This window comes from Alligator mississippiensis, chromosome 11 (assembly GCF_030867095.1).
Source record: "Alligator mississippiensis isolate rAllMis1 chromosome 11, rAllMis1, whole genome shotgun sequence".
Taxonomy (NCBI): Eukaryota; Metazoa; Chordata; order Crocodylia; family Alligatoridae; genus Alligator; species Alligator mississippiensis.
This window is the reverse complement of record NC_081834.1, coordinates 62,197,902-62,216,994: the sequence shown is the minus strand read 5'-3', so window position 1 is coordinate 62,216,994 and position 19,093 is coordinate 62,197,902. Positions and strand designations below refer to the sequence as shown.

Sequence of the window (19,093 nt, the reverse complement as noted above, 5' to 3'; positions counted from 1 at the left end):
ACGATCCAGGGCAGCAAGCCCGGAGCACACCGGTCTGGCTGAAACAGTCCAGTGGCTCTGTAATGGGAGCAGGGCCGGCAGGCTTAAGTCCTGACAGCCTTGCCCTCAGTGCAGAGCTGCTGAGTTGGTTTCAGTGAGACCAGAGAGCCCCAGGGAAGCTTCTCTCACTGCAACTGATGCAGTGATGGGTACGCTCCGTGTCCAGCAGGACTAGTGAGTGGGTCCTGCTCCAAGTCCTGCCCCTGCTCACCAAACCTCTAGTGGCAAGTCATAACTGTGCAAGTGAATAAGAGTCAGAGCAAACTTCCCTTGCTGCAACTTGAGACTGTTGCTCCTTGTTCTGTTATCTGCCACCACTGAGAACAGGCTAGCTCCATCCTCGTTAGAAGCACCCAGCAGGTAGTTACTGATTGCTATTAAAGCCCCTCTCAGTCTTCTCTTCCCTAAACTAAATAAGCCCAGTTCCCTCAGCCTCTCCTCAGAAGTCATATGCCCCAGCCCCCGAACCATTTTTGCTGCCCTCCACTGGACTTTCTCTAATTTGACCACGTTCTTTCTGTAGAGGAGAGACCAAAACGTAACACATTATTCCAGATATGGCCTCACCAGTGCTGAATAGAGGGAATAATCACTTCCCTTGACCTCCTGGCAACACTCCTAGCAATACAGCCCAGTATGCCGTTAGCGTTCTTGGCAACAAGGGCACACTGTTTGTTCACATTCAGCTTATTGTCCACTGTAACCCCCAGGCAATTTTCTGCAGAGCTGCTGCCCAGCCAGAAGGCCCCCAGCCTGTAGTAGTGCATGGGACTGTTCCGTCCTACGTGCAGGACGTGGCACTTGGTGCTGTTGAACCAGATGAGATTTCTTTTGGCTCAGTCCTCCAATTTGTCTCGGTTATTGTGAATTCTAGACCTACCCTCCAGCATATCTATTATTCCCCACAGCTTGGTGTCACCTATGAACTTGCTGAGGGTGTACTCTGTGCCACCTTCCAGGTCATTGATGAACATATTGAACAAAACCAGCCCCAGGATCGACCGCTGGCATACTCCACTTAATCCTGGCTGCCAACTAGACATCAAGCCATTATTACTATCCTCTCAGCCTGATGCTCCAGCCAGTTTTCTATCCACCTTACAGTCTACAGTACCTGGGCAGGCTGGATAGAGTGGTGCTGTAGGCTAGATCCAGCCTAAGAGCTGTATGCTTGACATCCCTGATCTAAAGTGTCATCCACTAAAAAGCTAATACCTCCCTATACAAGGCTTTTACAGATACATCATGAAGTTGGAGAAGGCATATGAAAAATTAACAAAGACCAATGCACTGAATATGTAATGTAACCAACACTGGAATTATATATGTAGGAAATAATTACCTGTGATGTCTCTTTTTTATATTGTGTAAAAAGAAGGAGTTAGTCTACTGGTGTTTCTACTGCAGCATCCTTAGGGTAGCGTATGTGCCCTTTCTGAGAAAACACAACTTGAAATATACATTTCTTGGTTCACTAACCAGTTGAGATTTTCTTGTATTTTCCTTTACTTTGAGCTCTCTTGATTGCAAATGTCATCCATGCACAAGCACCAATAATGAAGTTCAAACGATGCCCCAAACTTGTGCAACATTACTTAAAGTAGTTCATTTTGAGATTACAAAACACTTTTTATTTTCATTTCAAGTTTTGCATTTGCATTTTTCCCCATCATTACCACTACCTTGAATTGCAAAAAGGAGGAAATGTAAAAGGTGAAAAATTGACCTTTTATAATAGCTAGTACATTTGGAAAACATTTTTTTCACCTGGCAATTATGAAATTATGTTTCCTGTTTTAATAGCCCAAGGATATGCATAACAATCATCTGGAATAACTCTGCAGTAAATAAAGATATCACCTTCCAAAACCCTTGCCTTTCACGTAATTCCTAGATCATCATGGTTGCAACATCACAAATACCTGGCTGCAACATCACAAGTGGCTGCAACATACAAATACCAAATATTTGTGCCATTTTTAGCAAAAGTCTCAGAAACCAACTAGAATAAACTGAACCAATATATTAATGGACATTTCTCTTTTCATGAAGTTCAGCTTCATTAATGTGTTTCCCTCTTCAAGAGCACAAAAAAAAGACTAGGTACCATGCTGCTCCTGTTCTGAGAAGTTATGTCTGAACAAATACAAAACCAATAAACACAGAAAGTTGCACCACTTTGGTTACACGTTTAGTAACTGCGGTCTAACTTCGTACATGGGCACCATTGCATTAATTTGAACATGCCTTGTGTCCGTGCAGCAGTTTCCTCCTATTATAAAACCAGGTAAGTTCTGGGTGGGCAGAACCCTGTCAATGGACTATATATCTTGTTGGGTTCTTAGCAGAAGGGTGAATTTCAGCCTTGGGGGAACAAAGAAGGACATATATTGCTTCCAACACCAACTCAGGCTCTCCAGAGTTTGCTTTCAGTATAAAGCCTTGGCCCCTGTAGCTGTACCTGCCCAGTTATATTGTGCCATAATGGGTGCATCTACACCTGACCCTTGGCACTACCAGGGGCACTCTCCTTGATAATGTCATCCCACCAAGTCTCATGCGATAAACCCAGAAATGAAGCAGTGAAGCCACTGTGAGACCACCCACCTTAGCAGCCTGCAAGCATATCAAAGAGAGACATTTTGAGAGTGGCTGGTGTTGGTTTGTGAGGACAGAGCATATACTGACAGAAGAGGCTTTATCACCAGACTGGCTACACAACGTCTTTGAACAACTTCAGTCAAAGCTGGGAAAAGCCCTCTTTTGGAAGCATTTCTGGGTGTGTCTACACATTCATTAATGCTCAGTAGTCTACACCCCTCAATCTGGTATTTTCATGCCAACAAAGCTCATAGCAAATGCCACTTACCTTCATTCTCCTTTTCCACCTAAGAGAGCAGGATCGTTCCTTCAGCTACCAAAATTCATGATCCAGATGTACCAGACAATAGATCTTCATAAATTAATCCTTCAGGCTAAGGAGAAAATGGTCCTCACACATTGCTAAAGCTTTCTTTACTTGTGAAAAGCTTTGCCTGGATGCCAATCACATTCCGCAGTTCAAGAAAAAATTATAATAATTAAAAATGAGAAATTAAGCAGGATGCTACTAGACACACCAGTAAATTAAAATTGAATAGCAAGACATAACCAACTACATTTCTACATTCTGTTTGAAAAGAATATGAACATAAAGTAACATTTTTAACTTTTAGTTTGATCAGATTAAAAGCACATGGGAAGCTGGTTTATCGTCGTTTAAGTCACCGTATGTCAATCTCTGCAATTACGATACTTCTCTTGTTTTTCCTCGGCAAAGAACCCAGGTTTAAAGAGATTCATTCTCTTCTCTGTTTCACTGATCTTTGCATAAACTGTGAAGCTTATGATTTCACTGAAAAATTATTTCAAAACTGGCTTTGAATCCCTATAGCATTTCATTGAAAAAAAAGTTAATAGTCAAAGGCAAAAGCAGCTTGCAACTTGCTAGTCCTCTCCTGGGTTTTATTATACCATCATTCAATTAAAACAAACTTACTAAATGAAGAGGAATGCAATGGGGGAAAAAAAGATTTTTGTTTCTTGAGTTTATTTTATTTGGGGGAAAAAAACAGGACTTCAAAATATTTAGTTTGGTTTATTTCAATGAACAGGCAGACAAGGGAATGTAACCATGGTCTCCCACGCCCAGGGTAGGTGCTGCAAGACCAGGAAACTATTGGACAAAAGGGGCAAAGGGCTGGAACCATGTCTGGCCACCACGTCTGGCCCTCTTTTACTCACAAGACTGACCTCTGCTCCCTTCCTTCCAAAGCACATAGACACCAACCTGCAGCAATGGGCTCTAGCCTGTAAAAGCCAACCAGAGTGAGGGGCTCTCTCTATATTGAGAGACATGGAGTGGACTCCACAATGGCCAGCACAATGACCTGGGAGCTGATGAGAGCGCTCAGGAGGGCAGACTCAATGCTTCGCTGTCCCTCAACAGCTCTCTGGTCAGTGCTGCCTGTTGTAGATTGTATTCAATATCTCCTACCCCTCATTGGGTTTTGTACAAGGAGCCTCTGTTCCTAACCCAGGATGTGGAGTCCACTGCTGCTGCCAACTGACCAAAAGACCCCTGCCAGATGTTCAGTAAAGGCACAAGGACATCTGTTGCACAAGCCACACAACTGTGCTTCTAGCCATGCCACATGCAGAGTAGAAGGTATAATTGTGGGATCGAGCATCAGATCCCATCATGCCAAAGTGCTGATGCAGAGGAAGCCCGGTGTGTCCAGTAGCCATCTCCCACAGCTGAGAGCCCTGTCAGGTGATCTAGTGCTGATCCACACCATGGTGATCTGCAGCACGGTGTTCCCCCAACGCTGAGAGCCCAGATTACCTGACAGGGCTCCAAGAGTCAGGGATGCCTGGCCACACATTCAATTAATGGCATGATACGCCAGCTGTCAGCTTTCAGTCACTGTTGGACTCGAACAAAGCAACGGAGCAATTCTTGAGTTGCAAAGAACTCAGGAAGACTCCAAACAGTCAAATGTTTTGCACACTGTGGACTCCTAGTGAAAATCTCTGGGTTTATCTGGACTCACGTAGGTGTTTGCAAATCTAGCAGCACTCATATCGTGCATCCCTGCAGAAGGAGCTCCCAGCGCCCTGGGGCAGTGGCTTTTCTCAGTTTACCCACATGGAGAAATTTGTGCACCCAAATAATCCCATTTCAATGCAGGGGGCTGTAAATTGGCAGCCTGCCATGGCCGAACCACATTTGGCCCGGGCAAGTCTCTGGTCAGAGATGTCCAGAAGAGTTCCCCAGTGGCACAGAGATGTGCCATGAGGGTGCCCAAAACAGGATATCTAGCTATAATCCCAGCCCAAAATCCAGGTCCTTTTTCAGGTCCATATACTTAGCACAGTGGCTAGCCTGCTGTCAATTGGCAGCCTGGGACGGCCAAACCACGCTTTGAGCCAGGCAAGTCTCTGGTCACAGATGTCAAGGGCAGTCCCTCAGTGGAGTCAACAGGAAGTCTGAGGTGTCCCAAAATGGATTTTGCCCCATAATCCCATTTAAACCTACCCATCATTTAGGGCTCTGTACTTGATGCAGAATATTTTTATCAATATTAATTAGTAAATGTGCATAGCTAATGACATTCTCTCTGTTTCAGATGTTTAATTCATTAATAACAAGCTTTTATTAGGTCTCGATGAGCTTTGAAAAAGGAACTGGGCACTGGGAGTAAGAAATAGGGAACTGGGAATAAGGAACTGGGAATAAGCAATCAATTTTTGATTGCTCTAGGTAGCTGGTTCCAGTGTTTGACCACCCCGTAAGTCTCATACTGCAGATCTCGTACAGTGTTGCAAAATGATGTTGGATGCCCAGTTTCAGCCAAATGTTGGCTATGTTTGCTACACCCAACCCCTGGGGCTCAGCTCCTCCGTAGAAATCCTCTTTGCAGGGACTCAATTGAGGAACCAGTGCAGCCAGTGCCACGCAGCACAGGGTGAGGCCAAGCCCAGCAGCGCAGCTGGCCCCATGGCACGTGGAGCAGCAGGGCAAGCACTTCTGCAGCTGGTAGTTGGAGTTTCCCTGGGGGATCTCCCCCACCCCATAACCCCTCGCCCTGACAAGCTGCTTGCCGTGGGCTGTTGGCATCCAGGCAGGGCCCTCCTTAGGGCAGGGCTGGCCCACGTAGCCGCAGCCCCATGTGCATCACGTGCCAAGCTTTTGTCAGGGCCCTTCTTGTTTGCTCCTCGGAGGAAAAGAGTCTCAGGCTCCAGTCTCCCCTTCCACATCCCCTCAGCACAGCCTTTTCTGAGAGGTTCAGATGCCGGTGCCACACTGGGACACACGGCCATTCAGTGCAGCGCCAGGGAGTGCCCCTGTGCTGGGAGACACGGGATTGAGACCCCAAGACACACATGTCATGTCCAGCGAGTCCAGCCTCTGTTAGCCGGGCTGAGAGCCGCTATCAGTCCCAGCTGAGCTGGGCTGGTTGGACATCACTTGTGGCCCCGAGGTGTCAGGCTGGGCACTAGCACATCCCTGGGGCAGGCAGAGCCCCTCCATGGGGCTGGGGTGAATGTGCACCCAGGGATATAATTCCCGTGTCAGGACATTGCAGCACCTCAGCGACGACGTCCTCCTCCTCCCCCACCAACACTGATCACACCCCCCGTGCCGGGGAGCCCAGGGCAAGGCTGCTGGGCCTGAGGAGATGAGAAAGTGTTTGCAGGCTCCGGTCGGTGCGGGAGGCTGGTGCGCGGTGTGCCATGCATTTGCTGAGCTGCCTCAGACACAGAGGACTGTTCCCTGTGCTCATTCACCATCTGTCTGGACCAGTGCAAATGTGCTGGGAAAACATAGCAGCATAGCAGAGATTTTGCACGGGCCTGGATACCAAGTGCAAGCTTTTCCGTTCCCTTCTTTTGGGTGTCCTGGGTCTTGAAGGGGGCTGGGTGGGCATTGAACCCCTGCTCCTCACATGTCACACGAGAGCAGTGACTGTGAACACGTGCTTGAGTTCAGGGGGGCAAACAACCAGCCAGGAGCTCCCAGTGCAACGCTGGGAGGAAATGTCCCAGGGACGCTGAAGGAGGGAAAAGCAACAGAGTTAGGCAGGGATGCTGTCTTTTGTACAGTGTCAGTGTGAGTAGTACTGGGAGCCATAACCAGGTCTGGGGGTCGCATGTGGGACAAGGGGGAAGAGGAGAGAGGCGTCAATAAGAACCAAAGCAGTGACTCAAAGCTTGGTGAGAACAGCTCCTAGCAGGGTGTCAAAAATACGGCCGGTGAGCTGGATCCAGTCCCCAGAGCCATGTCCTGTGGTCTGCAGGGCTCCTGGAGGGGCCAGGGATTTGGGGTGGGACAAGATGAGGAACCGCCACTGAATTGCAGGGTGCGGAGCCGCCATGGACGTGTGCTGCAGCGCTGGGGGGTGACTGACGGCTGCGTGAATCCCTGAGGCTCCCTGAGCTGACGCCGATCTGCTCCGACCACGGGTGCCACTGCTCCCACAACTGCAGGCGGGGGTCTGGATCCAGACTGTGCGGATCCCTGCAAGCCAGATCTAGCCCTGAGTGCCGGGGGGGGCTAAGTGGGTTTATTCCCCAGGGCCTTGTTTATTCCAGTGGAAAAGACTGGGAAGCTCCCTGTGCTGCAGCATGGATACAGAGCTGGGTCTTCCCAACCCACACCAAACAAACACAGCTCAAAACCCCAGAAACCCCACAGCCCCCATGACTGAGAGATCTTGACTCCAGTGACTTGGTACAAATATTAGCCTGGAATGGGCTCCAGGGATCGCGCAGGGGGAGTGGGGCAGGCAGGGGGTTGTCCCCTGCTATTCAGAGAAGCCTGTTACAAGGGCCCATTTGTACACATTGTACTTTCACCAGAAAAATATACCGTGTAGCAAAGGGCCCTGCTTATTCCAATGAAAAGACTCTGGAGAAATCTGCGTTCCAGCTGGGATTCACAGCTGGGTCCTTCCCTTCCCATTGAGTGCCTTCAGCACCACAAAGCCATTGCTCCTGAAACATACTCCCCATCCCCATCTCTCTTCTATTTCTCCCTCTGGTCTTGACAAAGACCAACCTAGAGAACAGTTATTGGTTGTGGCAGTGGGTGTTTGTGCCCAAAAGCTTACAAAGAACATTTTTTCCAACTATATCTCCTAAGAGATATCACATCTACCCAAAGCACCTCGGCAACCTGGAGCAGAGAGAACTTTTCCCGTTGCCACTTTCTTGAAACGCCTCCCTGACCACCCAACGTTGACTTGTTGAGGAATAAAGGTGGTTTCCCATTGAACAGTATTAGCAGTTTCTCAGGCAGCTCGACCTTGACTTTCTGAGCTAAACATGCCAGGTTTCTCCTGTGTGTTGTAGACCCTGTTCTCTACAGCAATGGATCATCTTGTCTTCTTTCTTACCTTGCATGTCATGAGCTTGTATTTCACACAGGAATTTGAGATGAACACCAACACTTATAAGAAAAGAAAACTAAAGCTTAACTTTATTATCCTACATCTCCTCTTAGTTTCTATAACATCTATGTTCAACATGACACATTACACTAAATCTATATTCAACAGTGCACGTGGTTTATGCCTTTGCTCTCTTCACTCCCTGAATGGCTCTCGATGGATTCAAGGACAGGCTACTAACACAACAGACGCCGGGATGGTCTGATTATGTCCCGATGCCTCAGAGGAAGGCGAAAAACCCCCCGAAGTTGGTTCCATAAATGAAGGGGGAAAAAATTCCTTCCTGGCCCCAAATGGCGACCGGCCAAAGCCCTGAGGCAGGGGTCACAAAATGCCATCCACACAACAAGAGCATCCTCCACTTGGCAACCTGGGCACTACAAACTCATGGTGCCTGGTCTTTCCCCAGCCCTTTGCAGAGCTGGTCTGGAAGATATTCAAGTTCTTCACCACGAGGGTTTCTCAGGCTGCTCCTCTTGCAGAGGCTGACTTGGCTGTGGCGGACGGCTCAGACTGGATGATGACTTGTCAGTCGGTGACGTGTGTGGTGGCTTCAGCGCTGTTGCAGCTTTTCTCTGTAGCCATCGGGCTCCCGGTGAGGTTGGGGAGGTCATCTTCTCTCATGGAGGTGCTGTCAGGGTTGAGGTGGTCTGCAGGTGTTGCTACGCAGCGTAAGAAAAAGCAGCAGAAGATTAAATCCATGCATTGGGACCATGATACAAGGCTGCGATGTGAGGAAGTGGGGACTGGGAGCTTTCCCAGGACACAAAGGCCTGAACATTTGAATGAGGGGAAAAAAAATAGATGGTGCTTAGCCTCCTGCCTGGAAGAAGCTGAACATCTTTAGGCATCACTGCCCAGCCACGTTCAAGATGAGGTAGATGCTCTGAATGGACAACCCCAGCCCCAAAAAGACCATGGCTGAGAGAGCTACAAGCAAGGGAAAGCAGGTCTCCGACTGTGGGAGTGACAGCAGCCTTTAACAGGAGGCAGAGGGTCCCCCCTGTCCTGGGGTGGCTCAGCCACTTGGGAGAGGTCCCGGGGCTCCTTCATGAAAGATGGCAACACCCTGCAGGCCCACCCATGCCACCCGGGGCAGAGGGCAGGTTTACCCGGGGGCAGCAGGGCACGAGGAAAGGCTCCTGCCATTGAGAGGAAAGAAAGGAAAGACCTGCGGAGGACGGATACTAGGACAGGACTCTGTAGGGCAGAGGGGAGAATTGCCCACACGCGGCAGGGAGCAGGTTTGTGTTAGTGCCAAGAGCCTCCCCCTCCCTTCCCACTGCTCCCTGCTCCCCAGCGGCAGAGGGGACAGGACAGTACCTGCAGGAGCAAGTGTGGGCGGCTGGAGAGAGGCGATGGCGCTGGAGGAGGTGACCAGCAGGCTGTGCCCTTGCAGATCTTTAGGCAGCTCCTTCAGGTAGGTGATAATGAAGACCTTATTCAGGACCCTGATGGGGATTTCTTTCTCCTGCAGAGGTACAAGAGCTGGTCATAGCCTGTCCTACACCCAGAAAGGACAGGGGATGTGGGGAGGGGTCATGGGGCAGGGATTGGACTGAAACCAAGGGGTCTTGGCAACAGCTCAGGGAAATGGGGGGCAGGTTCCTTGAGCAACATTTTTCTGAGAATCGCGGTAAAGACAGAGGGTGGCAGCTCTGGGCTCTGGGCAATGGGGCAGATCAGCAGCGCCAAGTGCCTGAATCCTCCGTTCTCCCTAGAGCAAGCACAGGATCGTGGGCAGGAGAAGAAATGGAGCCATGCGGGGACCTGTGCACCTCCTAAAGACTCCTGACTGCAGACTGGGAATGGGAAGCTTGTCCTGAGGGAACACGCTGTGTATCTTTGGGCCTGGCAAGAGACCTTGACCCTCAGGGGCATGACATGTGCAAAGGACAGGCTGGTGCCATCCTGCCTAGGCAGATTAATTCATTCCTTTCTCCAAGGCACTTGGCAGGCCTCCCGTTCTCCTCAAGGCCAGTTTGCTCAGAAGGCAAGGGAGATTTGCATCTTACAGACAGGGGCAGGTCACTAATTGAGTTAGTCTGCGAAGTACAAATGGACCCCACCGTGAGCTAGAGCTCAGACTCCGGTGTGTAGTGACCTCTCTCTGCTCCATGTTGTCCCCACACAACAGGTCGTGATGGGACGACAGCAACTTTACGTGGAACAGAGCCGAGGGGCCATGAGCTCACTCTCCTCCCTCCCCGCACTCCCCAACGTGGCTGCTGACCTTGTGCCCCATCAAGCGGCCGGCTTCCCCCAAGATTGCATACAGGAAAACCAGCCCAGCTTGGCTGATGTGCATCGGTCCATTGCGAACTGCATGAAGGGCCCTCTGCAGGAAAGCTCTCCTTTGCTCCTCCAGCAAGATCTTTCTCAGCCCCTGAAACAGGAGAACACAAGGCTGGCTACAACCCACACACAGGCTCCATCTCTGGCGCTGGCACCACATTGCCCTGGACACTTGCAAGGCTGTAACCCACCGCAGGAAGACCCCTGCCAGCTGGAGACAAACACCAAGCCTTTCTCCGAACCCCTTCATCACACACACCAGCCTCACCTCTCCCACTCTCGCCAGGTCCCTGTACTTCTGGACCTGGCTCTGATCGTTCTGGCGCTTGCACCGCAGCTCCTCTGCCCCTCGCATGTCTTGGCCTAGGACAAGTGGAGACACATGGCTCTGAGCTGCCATCCTAGCTTTGGTGCTCAATGTCCACCCAGTGGGGCTCTGGCTGCCCTTCTGGCACCATGAAGGGCAGGGCCCCAGCAGGAAGGTCATTGTTCTGCAGGAGTCAATGGACACCACGTGTCCTGGGACCAGTCTGGGCTGGGGGCCTGGGGATGGGCTCCCTGGTTCCCGCATGAGTCACCCCGGATGGGTGCATTAGCACAGGCTGCAGTACCACAGCTCGGCGCTGAGGTGAAGAGGCCCAAATCATTAACGCCGACACCCTGAGTTGTTCCCAGGTTGGGAATGGACAGATGGAGACAAAGCGTCTGGCCCAGCACCTGGGACCAGGCTTTTGGAGGGAAACTGCTGGCATCGGAGCCTTGTACTCCAGCTGGGTCTCCTTACCCCTCTGATGAAGGAGGATTTGAGCCAGCAAATACATGCACGCCCTGGCCTTGCAGCTGATGGTCTCCTCCGGGTCGTTGATGGACAGACCCAGGCGGGCTGCCATGTCCCCCACCTCCAGTATGTCAGAGGAGCCCTAAGCAGGGGGAGAGGATCAGGCAGTTCATGCATGTCCCACCTTCCTTCCCCAATACATCCCGAGGCACAGTTCTCTCTCTCCACCTCTCCGCATTACCCAGCAGCAGGGCAGGAAGGCAGAGACCACAGTGCCAGAGCATGACAGCCCTCTCTTCCCATGGGAACCTGCAGCCCAGGGACTTGCTCGGGGCCCCAGGATCACTCCCCGTGCCTCATGCTCCAGGGCTAGTAGGCCCCATGTCCAGGGCTGACCATGCCCAGAGCAGGCCATGGAAAAGAGACCCGTAAAGAGTCAGGGGCACCACTGAGGCAGAAGCAAAGCCCTGGAGTGAAGCTCCTTGTCCAGCTTTGACCCCACTCTCCCAGGAGGGCCCTGGCAAAGGCAGGGGACCAGGACACTGGGGAAGGAAGGGGCTCACTGACCTCAAATTGTGGGAGGAGCTGCACAGCAAAGGCAATGGCGCCGGTCATGATCTTCATGCCCAGTGCACGGTGCTGGGCATCCGGCGCCTCAGTCCACGATGTAAAGTGCTGTGGGAGGAAGATGTTAAGATGAGGGCACATGCCCTGCCGAACCCAGCAGCCTTGGGGTCCTCCTCCTCAGGACCCAGGTTTCAAGCTCGGGCTTGACCATCTTCCTTATGCTTTGAGAGAGGCTTGCTGCAGTGCACAGGGCAGGAGCTGTCCCGGCCCGAGCCCAGCCCCTCTGCACGGTGCTCACCTCCCAGATGGAGTAGAGCTTGCCCAGGCTGGGGGCGCTGGACAAGACGCAGCACAGCAGGCCCTCCAGGTACTCCTCGTACAGTCGCTGCACGACCTGAAAGGGGAGGCAGACCCGAGGGTCAGTGCCACGGAGCCTGGGGCCGCTCCTGCCAGGGGGTGGCTTGTGGGACCTGGCAGTGGCAGGGGCACCTACCTGGTTTCGATGGGTTTCACGCCCTATGGCCAGGAAGCTCTTCTCCACGGCGGCCCGCAGGAGGCGCGACTCCAGCGCTGGCTCCAGGCTGAGCTTCGGGTCGCTGTGAGGAGAGAGGAGCCTGCGTCAGATTGAGCTATGTGGGGCGGCGGTGGCACTGGGGTGGGCAGGAAACAGCCTGGAAAGCTGGGCCTGAGCAGTGGGGATCCCCCTGGCCCACAGCAAAGTCAGGAGAGTCAGGCAGAGGTCCCTGTACCTGAGGCAGCGGATGGCGTCTATGCTGTACGCCAGGATGTGTTTTCGGTCGCCCTCCACTGAGATGGTCTCCATCAGGTCCTGTGAGCCCCAAAGGGGACGGGGAGGTAAGGATCAGCCACATCCCCCACGGGAGACCACCCAGTGCTGCAGGCGCAGGCAGCAGGATCCCAACCAGCCCCCTCCCACCCACCCAGCTGGGCTGGCCCTCTGCCTCCCACGGCCTTGCAAGCATGGCACTCAAACCTCTCCTGATCCCACCCTCCCCTGCCCTCCAGATGCAGGATTGCCCAACGCTCAACATCCAGGTCAGGAATCGACCACTATCTCCCTCATCTAGTACCCCCATGTCATGCCCAGGAAAAGGCGCGCCTGCCATTCTCTCTCTTATCCCGCTCCACCTCTCCCCTCCTTCCTGGTGTCACGAGACAACATTTCCTCTCCTTCCCTCTCCCCACACCATCCCGTGCTACTCACCACGATCCTCTCCAGCACGGCCGCTTTCAGGTCCTCCAGCTCCACAGCCACCTCTCTGCTCTGGTCCGCGGCGATGGTCAGGCTGATGATGGCCAGCAGGAAGCGCTGCCTGTCCTTCCCGTCCAGCATCTACCAGGAGCGAGACCAGGGCTAAAGCAGGCTCTTAGCCAGGAGCCTCCTGCTCCTCCGCAAGCCCCCTGTGGGACTCAGGCCTCCTCTGCCCCCACGGAGCTGAGATGCATCTCCTCGGGGCAGGTGTTGTAAAGAGCAGGGCAGTGTCCGTGGAGGGAGGGACCCAGCTGGGGCTTCACAAACACCCACCTCGAGCAGAGCCCCGGGGCTCCCTTGCGGGCTGTGGGTCCCAGGGGGTGACCTCCTGCCATGGGCCGCATGGGGGAATGGAAGACTGACTGGGTGCCGGCTCCGCTGGGGCAGTTTCATACCTCCCCGGGGTCCTGCAGGTGTTTCTTCACAAGGAGGAGGGCAGCTTCTTCCGGGGACCTTCCATCTTCCTCCTCCTCCTCCTCTTCCTCCTCCTCTTCCTCCAGCTCCTCGCCGGCTGGGCTGGGAATCACTGCACACGGAGGAAAGGGGAGAGGTCACTCGTGTGCCCCTGAGGGGAAGGGAAGTGGGTGTTGGGGGAAGAGATGGTGTCGTGCTCCCACCACCAGCACTAGGGTCCCCTGTCTGCCCCAGGACGTGCCAGGGAGGTGTGCGGCTCAGCCCCCTCACCTTGGCCAGGATCCCCCTGCCCGGCCCCATGGAGGGTCCAAGTGGCCTCACTTAGTGAAAGGTGCTGAGACCTCTGGCCCCAGCGGCTCCCCTCACCTGTGCAGGTGGCACCGGGGGCCGGGCTGGTCCCAGACTCCAGGGAGCTACTGGAGTCCTCCGAGGAGGAGCTGCTGGTCGAACTGGTGGTGTTGGACTCCTCCGAGCTATCGCTGTCCTCCGAGGAGGAGCTGCTGCTCATGCTCGTGCTGGTGCTTTGGGCCTCTTGGGACTTTTCAGAGTCCGAGGAGGAGGAGGAGGAGGAGCTGGTGCTGGTGCTCCCGGACTCCTGGGACGTGTGCCAGTCATCCCAGGAGGAGCTGCGGCTCAGGCAGGGGCTGCTGTGGGCCTGGCTCAGCTCCTGCCCCAGGGCAGCTGGGCCCTCGTCCCCGGCTCGGCACGGGGCTGCCTCCTGCTGCGGGGCTGCAGGGCCGGGCTCCAGGCTGCCCCATGACCCAGGAGGGGAGCTGCACGGCTCTTCAGGTGCCGGGAGCTGTGATGCCGCTGGCTCCCGCCTGCCCAGGCGCACCCATGGCCACCTCCATCTGGACTTGGAGGTGGCTGATTTCTTTCCCTCCTTTCCCCTGCCGCTGGGAGCTGCCAGTTTACTTCGGCAGCAGATGGGGCACAGCCAGCTCCTTGCCCTGATGGGCCCCTCCTCATCACGGCAGGTGGGGCCCCGCTCCTCCTGCCCAGGCTCCCTGCTGCTCTCCTCTCCCATGGAGAGCACCTTGGCCGACCTCCTCCTGAGCACCTGCCGCAGCCTGTCCATCCTGGCACCCAACAGGGGCAATTATCACTGGGGTTCAAAGCATCCCCTTCACACGTATCCACCCCCTCCTCTGCTCATCCAAGACACAGGCAGGCAAACCCTGGGTTACAGCCATATCCACAGCCTCCCTGGCACTAGGGTTGGCAGGTGGGGAGAGCCCTTGTCTTAGGGTCCAAGACCTGCAGCTAGTTTGGACACACAGCTCCCTGCTCCTCTACTCCCCTCTCACCCCACGTGACTGGCCATGGGCTGAGTGCCCATGCATTTGGGAATGCCAAGGAGAGGAGGACAGGGGCCATTTGCCTGGGACCTGCAGGAGCCCAGCAGCGCCACGGCTTGGGGCTCCCTGCACGCTCAGTCTGGGCAGCACTGGCTGGGCTGGGAGGGGTGGGGAGCTTCAGCACCTGGGGATGTCTCCAACCCGCTGGAAGTGGTGTGAGGGAGCACCAGGGGCTGAGTGCCCACATTGCAGGGGGTGGATTTTCTGCCCGTTTCTACATTTCCTGCACAGAGACGGGAAGCCCCCCCGGCGCTGCAGGCCCCTCACCTGCCCTGGGGGATGGAGCGCTGCTGGGCGGGTGCTCACAGGCCCTGGTGACGCCGCACTCCTCCCTCCGGCTCTGGACTAAGGTCTCCTGCCTCTCCTCCGATGGATGTCCCTCGCCGCCTCAAGCTGCAGTCGCTGCCGCCGATGGGGGGACACCTACCCCTGAAAGGGACTATGCCATCCTGTTGGAAGCCATCCTTGTGCACAGCCTCTTCCCCCAAAACAAAACTACACCTCTCCTCCCCCCCGCCTAGTCCCCTCTCTGTTTGCCCATGCCAGGACCCCTCTTCTTCCCTGATCTTCTCTTCCTGGCCCTTTCCTGCCACCCAACAGAAAGTCCTGCCACCCTGCGCTGGCCTTGTTCCACATCACAGGCGCTACTGGCTTGTGCCTGCAGCTTTACTCCATGCGTGTTGGTGCCCAGGAAAGACCAAGTGTCCTGCTCTGCGCCATCAAGACTGGTGGCTCTAAGTGGATTGTAACCGGGGTCCAGTCCACACTGGCTGTGCACCGCGCTCCAGCCATCCTGGCGGGGAGGGGAGCCCTGTCCCAGGTAGCTTTGGGAAGAGGTACGACACCGGTGTGAGAAATGATGTTCTGGATTGGAGATAAAACATGCAGAGTTCAAGGAGAAACATTTCTCATCATGGCCTCAGCAGGGGGTGGCATCCAGAGCATGCCCAGCTCCTGCACCCTACACACATGACTGCAGGGAGCGTTACTCAGCCCCTCACGCCAAGGGCAGGGTCCTGTCGGCTCCGTCTTGATGCGTCGCACTTTCTCTGGACGCGGGCCACAGGCCTGAAAGCACAAGAGCCCCTCGCTCCCCTCCCAGCTCGACCCCTGCCGGCGTCTCCGGCAGCGTTGCCCAAGGACCGATCCTGACCTGCTCACTCCGGGCTGAGAGATCGCAGAGCGAAATCCTCCACGAAACCGGTTCTGCTGTCGCTCTCCAAACGGCGCCTGATGATTACTAACAGAAACAAGACGGGACATAAAAATCACATGAACATGGAGGAAATACTTACTCTTCCCCCTGGACTGTGATTTCAAGGAATAAATTAATCGGTATGGGGTTGTTCTTCAATTCTCCCCTTCATTAAAAAGGAGGAGAAACCCCATCTCCAGGTGTCTGGGCTGGGGCAGCTCGGCCGGGCTCGGCTCCGTTTCCTCCCTCCGGGCTTTACACAGGCACAAACCACCCCCGAGGGAAAGGCGCAGACCTGGTGCCCGCTCTTGGCTGAACACAACCTGCAGGATCGGGTCCCACTGCCCTTCCCGGTCCCATCGCTGGTGGGGCTGGTGCAAATCCCACCCCGTCGGGCCGCGTCCCCCTGGGACACCTCGTCCAGGAGCAGGAGGGCGCCGGCCCCGCGGCTCTTTCACGTCGGACTCTGACAACCCCTGGGGCAAGAGGCCTCCTCTCGACACCCGCGTTGCCTCAGGCGGGGGCACAAGAGGGGCAGCGCTCTCCGCAGCCGACTTACCCGTCTGTGCAGACCCCGGGCGCCCGGCAGCACCGCTCCAGCCTCCGCCGGCAACTGCCTGGAATCCCGCGGCGCCGCGATGATACGAACGCTGCCGCGGCAACGCCCGGGGACCAGCTCCATCGCCCCCCACCCCGCACCCAGCGCCGCAGCCCCCCGCGGCACCGCCATGTCCCCCAGGGCCACTGTCCACGTGCCTGGGGATGGGTGTCGCTCAGGACAGACCAGGTGCTCCCCCAAATTGAGGGCAGGGGGAGGAAATGCCCAGTTTCCCACTTTACCATAACTACTTTGTTTTTCACCGGTGCCAACACGAGAAACAGGCTTGCCGTGCGCACTGCATGGAGCAGTGTGCACGGCACCGGGGCCCTTCTCACAGCTATACCCCTGCTGGGCTCCCTGGGCTTGCTCTGTGCTCCCTTCTTTGCACAGACACCGGGGACCAGGCACAGGGCCATGCACCAACCCTGCCCCCAAAGCCTTGCTCAGCCTGCTTCAGCAACCCCAGGAAGCAGTGCCTGAGACACCTCCTGACAGGACCTGTCCTGGGAAACCCACAGGTGGCATGGGAGACACCAGCCGATACATCCCCAGTTGCCAAAATAGCCCTGCAGCAAAAGGCCCCTGCCACTCAAAATGCCAACCCCAATGCTGGCAGCTCTCCCAGTCCATGCCCCACTGGGGTGCTCTAGGGTCCAGCTTGTGCATGTGGGCTGCCCTCTCCCACCGTGCCCTAAATACATCTCCGGGAGACCAACCAACTCCAAGCAGGAAGACACCTCTATCCCTTTCCTGCTCCTAACCCTGGTCCCAAACCTGACCCTAACCCGCGCTCAGCTGCTCCTGCAGGAGACCCCGCACAGCCTGGCTCCAGTGACTGGCCTAGAAGTCCCAAAACCCCGTCACTGGTCCTGCTGCAAATTGCCTTGCTGCCAAAACACCTCCCGGATCCAACTCCAGGTGGGGCCCTCAGGCTCCATCCAGCTTCTTAGCAGCGTGGAGGAGGCGACCCACTGCAATACAGCACTAACAGGGAGTCCTACTCATCCCGAGCAGACAGACAGCTCCACATTTGCCTGTTCTCAGCCCCTAGCCAAAACCCAGCCCCTGCCCCTGCCCCTGCCCCAGTTCAGGCTGCTCCAGCAGCCTCCGGCAGGAGCCCCTGAGCAAGCTGACTACAGCCGAGCCCTAGCATGGGAAACCTGAGCTTGACCCTGGGGTAAGTCAGCCTGGGCCTGGAGAGGGAAGAAGGTATGGGCACGGGAGCTAATACAAAGCACCTCTTTAGGATGGTCAGCACTCCTGGGTAAGGATTGTTATGAGACTGCTACGTTTCCCTCTCCAGCAGCATCTCCACAGCCTGCCTCGCCATGCCTCAGCCTCGCTGGTGGCCTCTGTGGTCCAGCAAGTGCACGGCACATCTCTGCAAGCCTGGCCATTGCTGCACCCTCCTGACCAGTTCAGCACAGCAGTTTGAATGATATGCCGTCCAGGCCTGCCGGTCATCTGCACCCACCGCTCTCCTCTTCCCGATCTTTCTTATTGGCTGCAGCCTGGCCCCTTGCTCAGCTCCCATCTCATGCAATGCACCAGCAGCAGTAGGAACCTTGCCCCTGACAGCTCTTGACCCTAGAAAGCAAATAAAGAAACAAGGCATCTGCTAAACTTGTCCAACTTGATGGTAAGCTCTGAACTCGCCGTCTCCTTTTACATTCGGTCTCCGAATCCTCTTTGCATTTGGTTCAGGCTCCCAAATCTGTCCTGAAGCTCTGGCCCTGGGATCCCTTTCTCTTTATGGCTGCCAAGCTCCCCTTAGTGGTACCAATGAGAAGAAATCCTGGCCAGATCCTGGCTCCACCCATGACAGGGGCACAGTCCCTTGTTCATGTGAAGGCAGAGGGGACGGGAACAGACTTCTTCTATTTGGGGTCAGACCCAGGAGACCACCATCACATTCCCAGCTCTTCAGAGGCCACTGCCCATGCACCTGGGGATGGGTGTCCCTCAGGGCAGCCCGGGCACTCCCCAAATCAAGGGCAAGGGGAGGAAATGCCCAGTGCAGTCGCCCACTTTGCCACAGCCACTTTTTTCCACTGGTGCCAACACGAGAAACAGGCACGGTGTGCGCTGTGTGGAGCTGTGCACATGGCACTGGGGCTCTTCTCACAGCTGCACCCCTGCCGGGCTCACTGGGCTTGCTCTGCGCTCCCTTGTGTGAACAGATGCAGGGGACCAGGCACAGGGCTGTGCACCAGCCCTGCCCCCAAAGCCTCACTCGGGCTGCTCCAGCAACCCCAGAAGGCAAAGCCCAGGGCAAAAGGTCCATGCCACTCAAAATGCCAACCCCAATGCTGGCAGCTCTCCCAGCCCATGCCCAGCTGGGTGCCCTGGGGTCCAGCTTGCTTCCTGCTTCCAGTGCTGGCCTCTCTCTGTGGGGGAGGGGGCTCTGGCTGCCACTGAAGGAGATGAGGTTGCTTTTGCCTTGCCTCTGCTCAGGAGACCGGAGCTGAGCCTCCTTCAGCGGCTGCTGCGGCTGCTTCCTTAACTGTGTTTGATGTGTTGTGGGTTCTGCAACAGCACTGTGGACCCTGCTGTGTTGAACTAAGAGTCATTTTTTATTATAA

At 55.2% G+C, this 19,093-nt stretch overlaps 1 protein-coding gene across 1 annotated transcript; it reads right to left on the bottom strand.

Annotated features, from left to right (window-relative positions):
* Positions 1 to 8,030: 8,030 nt before the first annotated feature.
* Positions 8,031 to 18,169, bottom strand: LOC132244187 (uncharacterized). The gene is made up of 14 exons (XM_059715229.1): positions 17,750 to 18,169; positions 14,983 to 15,955; positions 13,724 to 14,436; positions 13,339 to 13,469; positions 12,896 to 13,024; positions 12,420 to 12,499; positions 12,164 to 12,266; positions 11,969 to 12,064; positions 11,671 to 11,778; positions 11,110 to 11,245; positions 10,594 to 10,688; positions 10,264 to 10,416; positions 9,354 to 9,501; positions 8,031 to 8,692 (listed from the first exon to the last, which is right to left on the bottom strand). The coding sequence occupies exons 3-14, from the start codon at positions 14,433 to 14,435 to the stop codon at positions 8,559 to 8,561; spliced, it is 2,025 nt and encodes a 674-aa protein (XP_059571212.1). The 5' UTR covers position 14,436; positions 14,983 to 15,955; positions 17,750 to 18,169; the 3' UTR covers positions 8,031 to 8,558.
* Between the last annotated feature and the right edge of the window lie 924 nt (positions 18,170 to 19,093).

Excerpts from the sequence above, each read along its gene's own strand:
- LOC132244187 (XM_059715229.1), bottom strand. The coding sequence starts at position 14,435 with ATGGACAGGCTGCGGCAGGTGCTCAGGAGGAGGTCGGCCAAGGTGCTC. Across the intron at positions 13,025-13,338 it reads ACCTGCAGGACCCCGGGGAG|ATGCTGGACGGGAAGGACAG; the intron begins GTATGAAACTGC and ends CGCTCCTGGTAG. Across the intron at positions 8,693-9,353 it reads GCCCACACTTGCTCCTGCAG|CAACACCTGCAGACCACCTC; the intron begins GTACTGTCCTGT and ends TACGCTGCGTAG.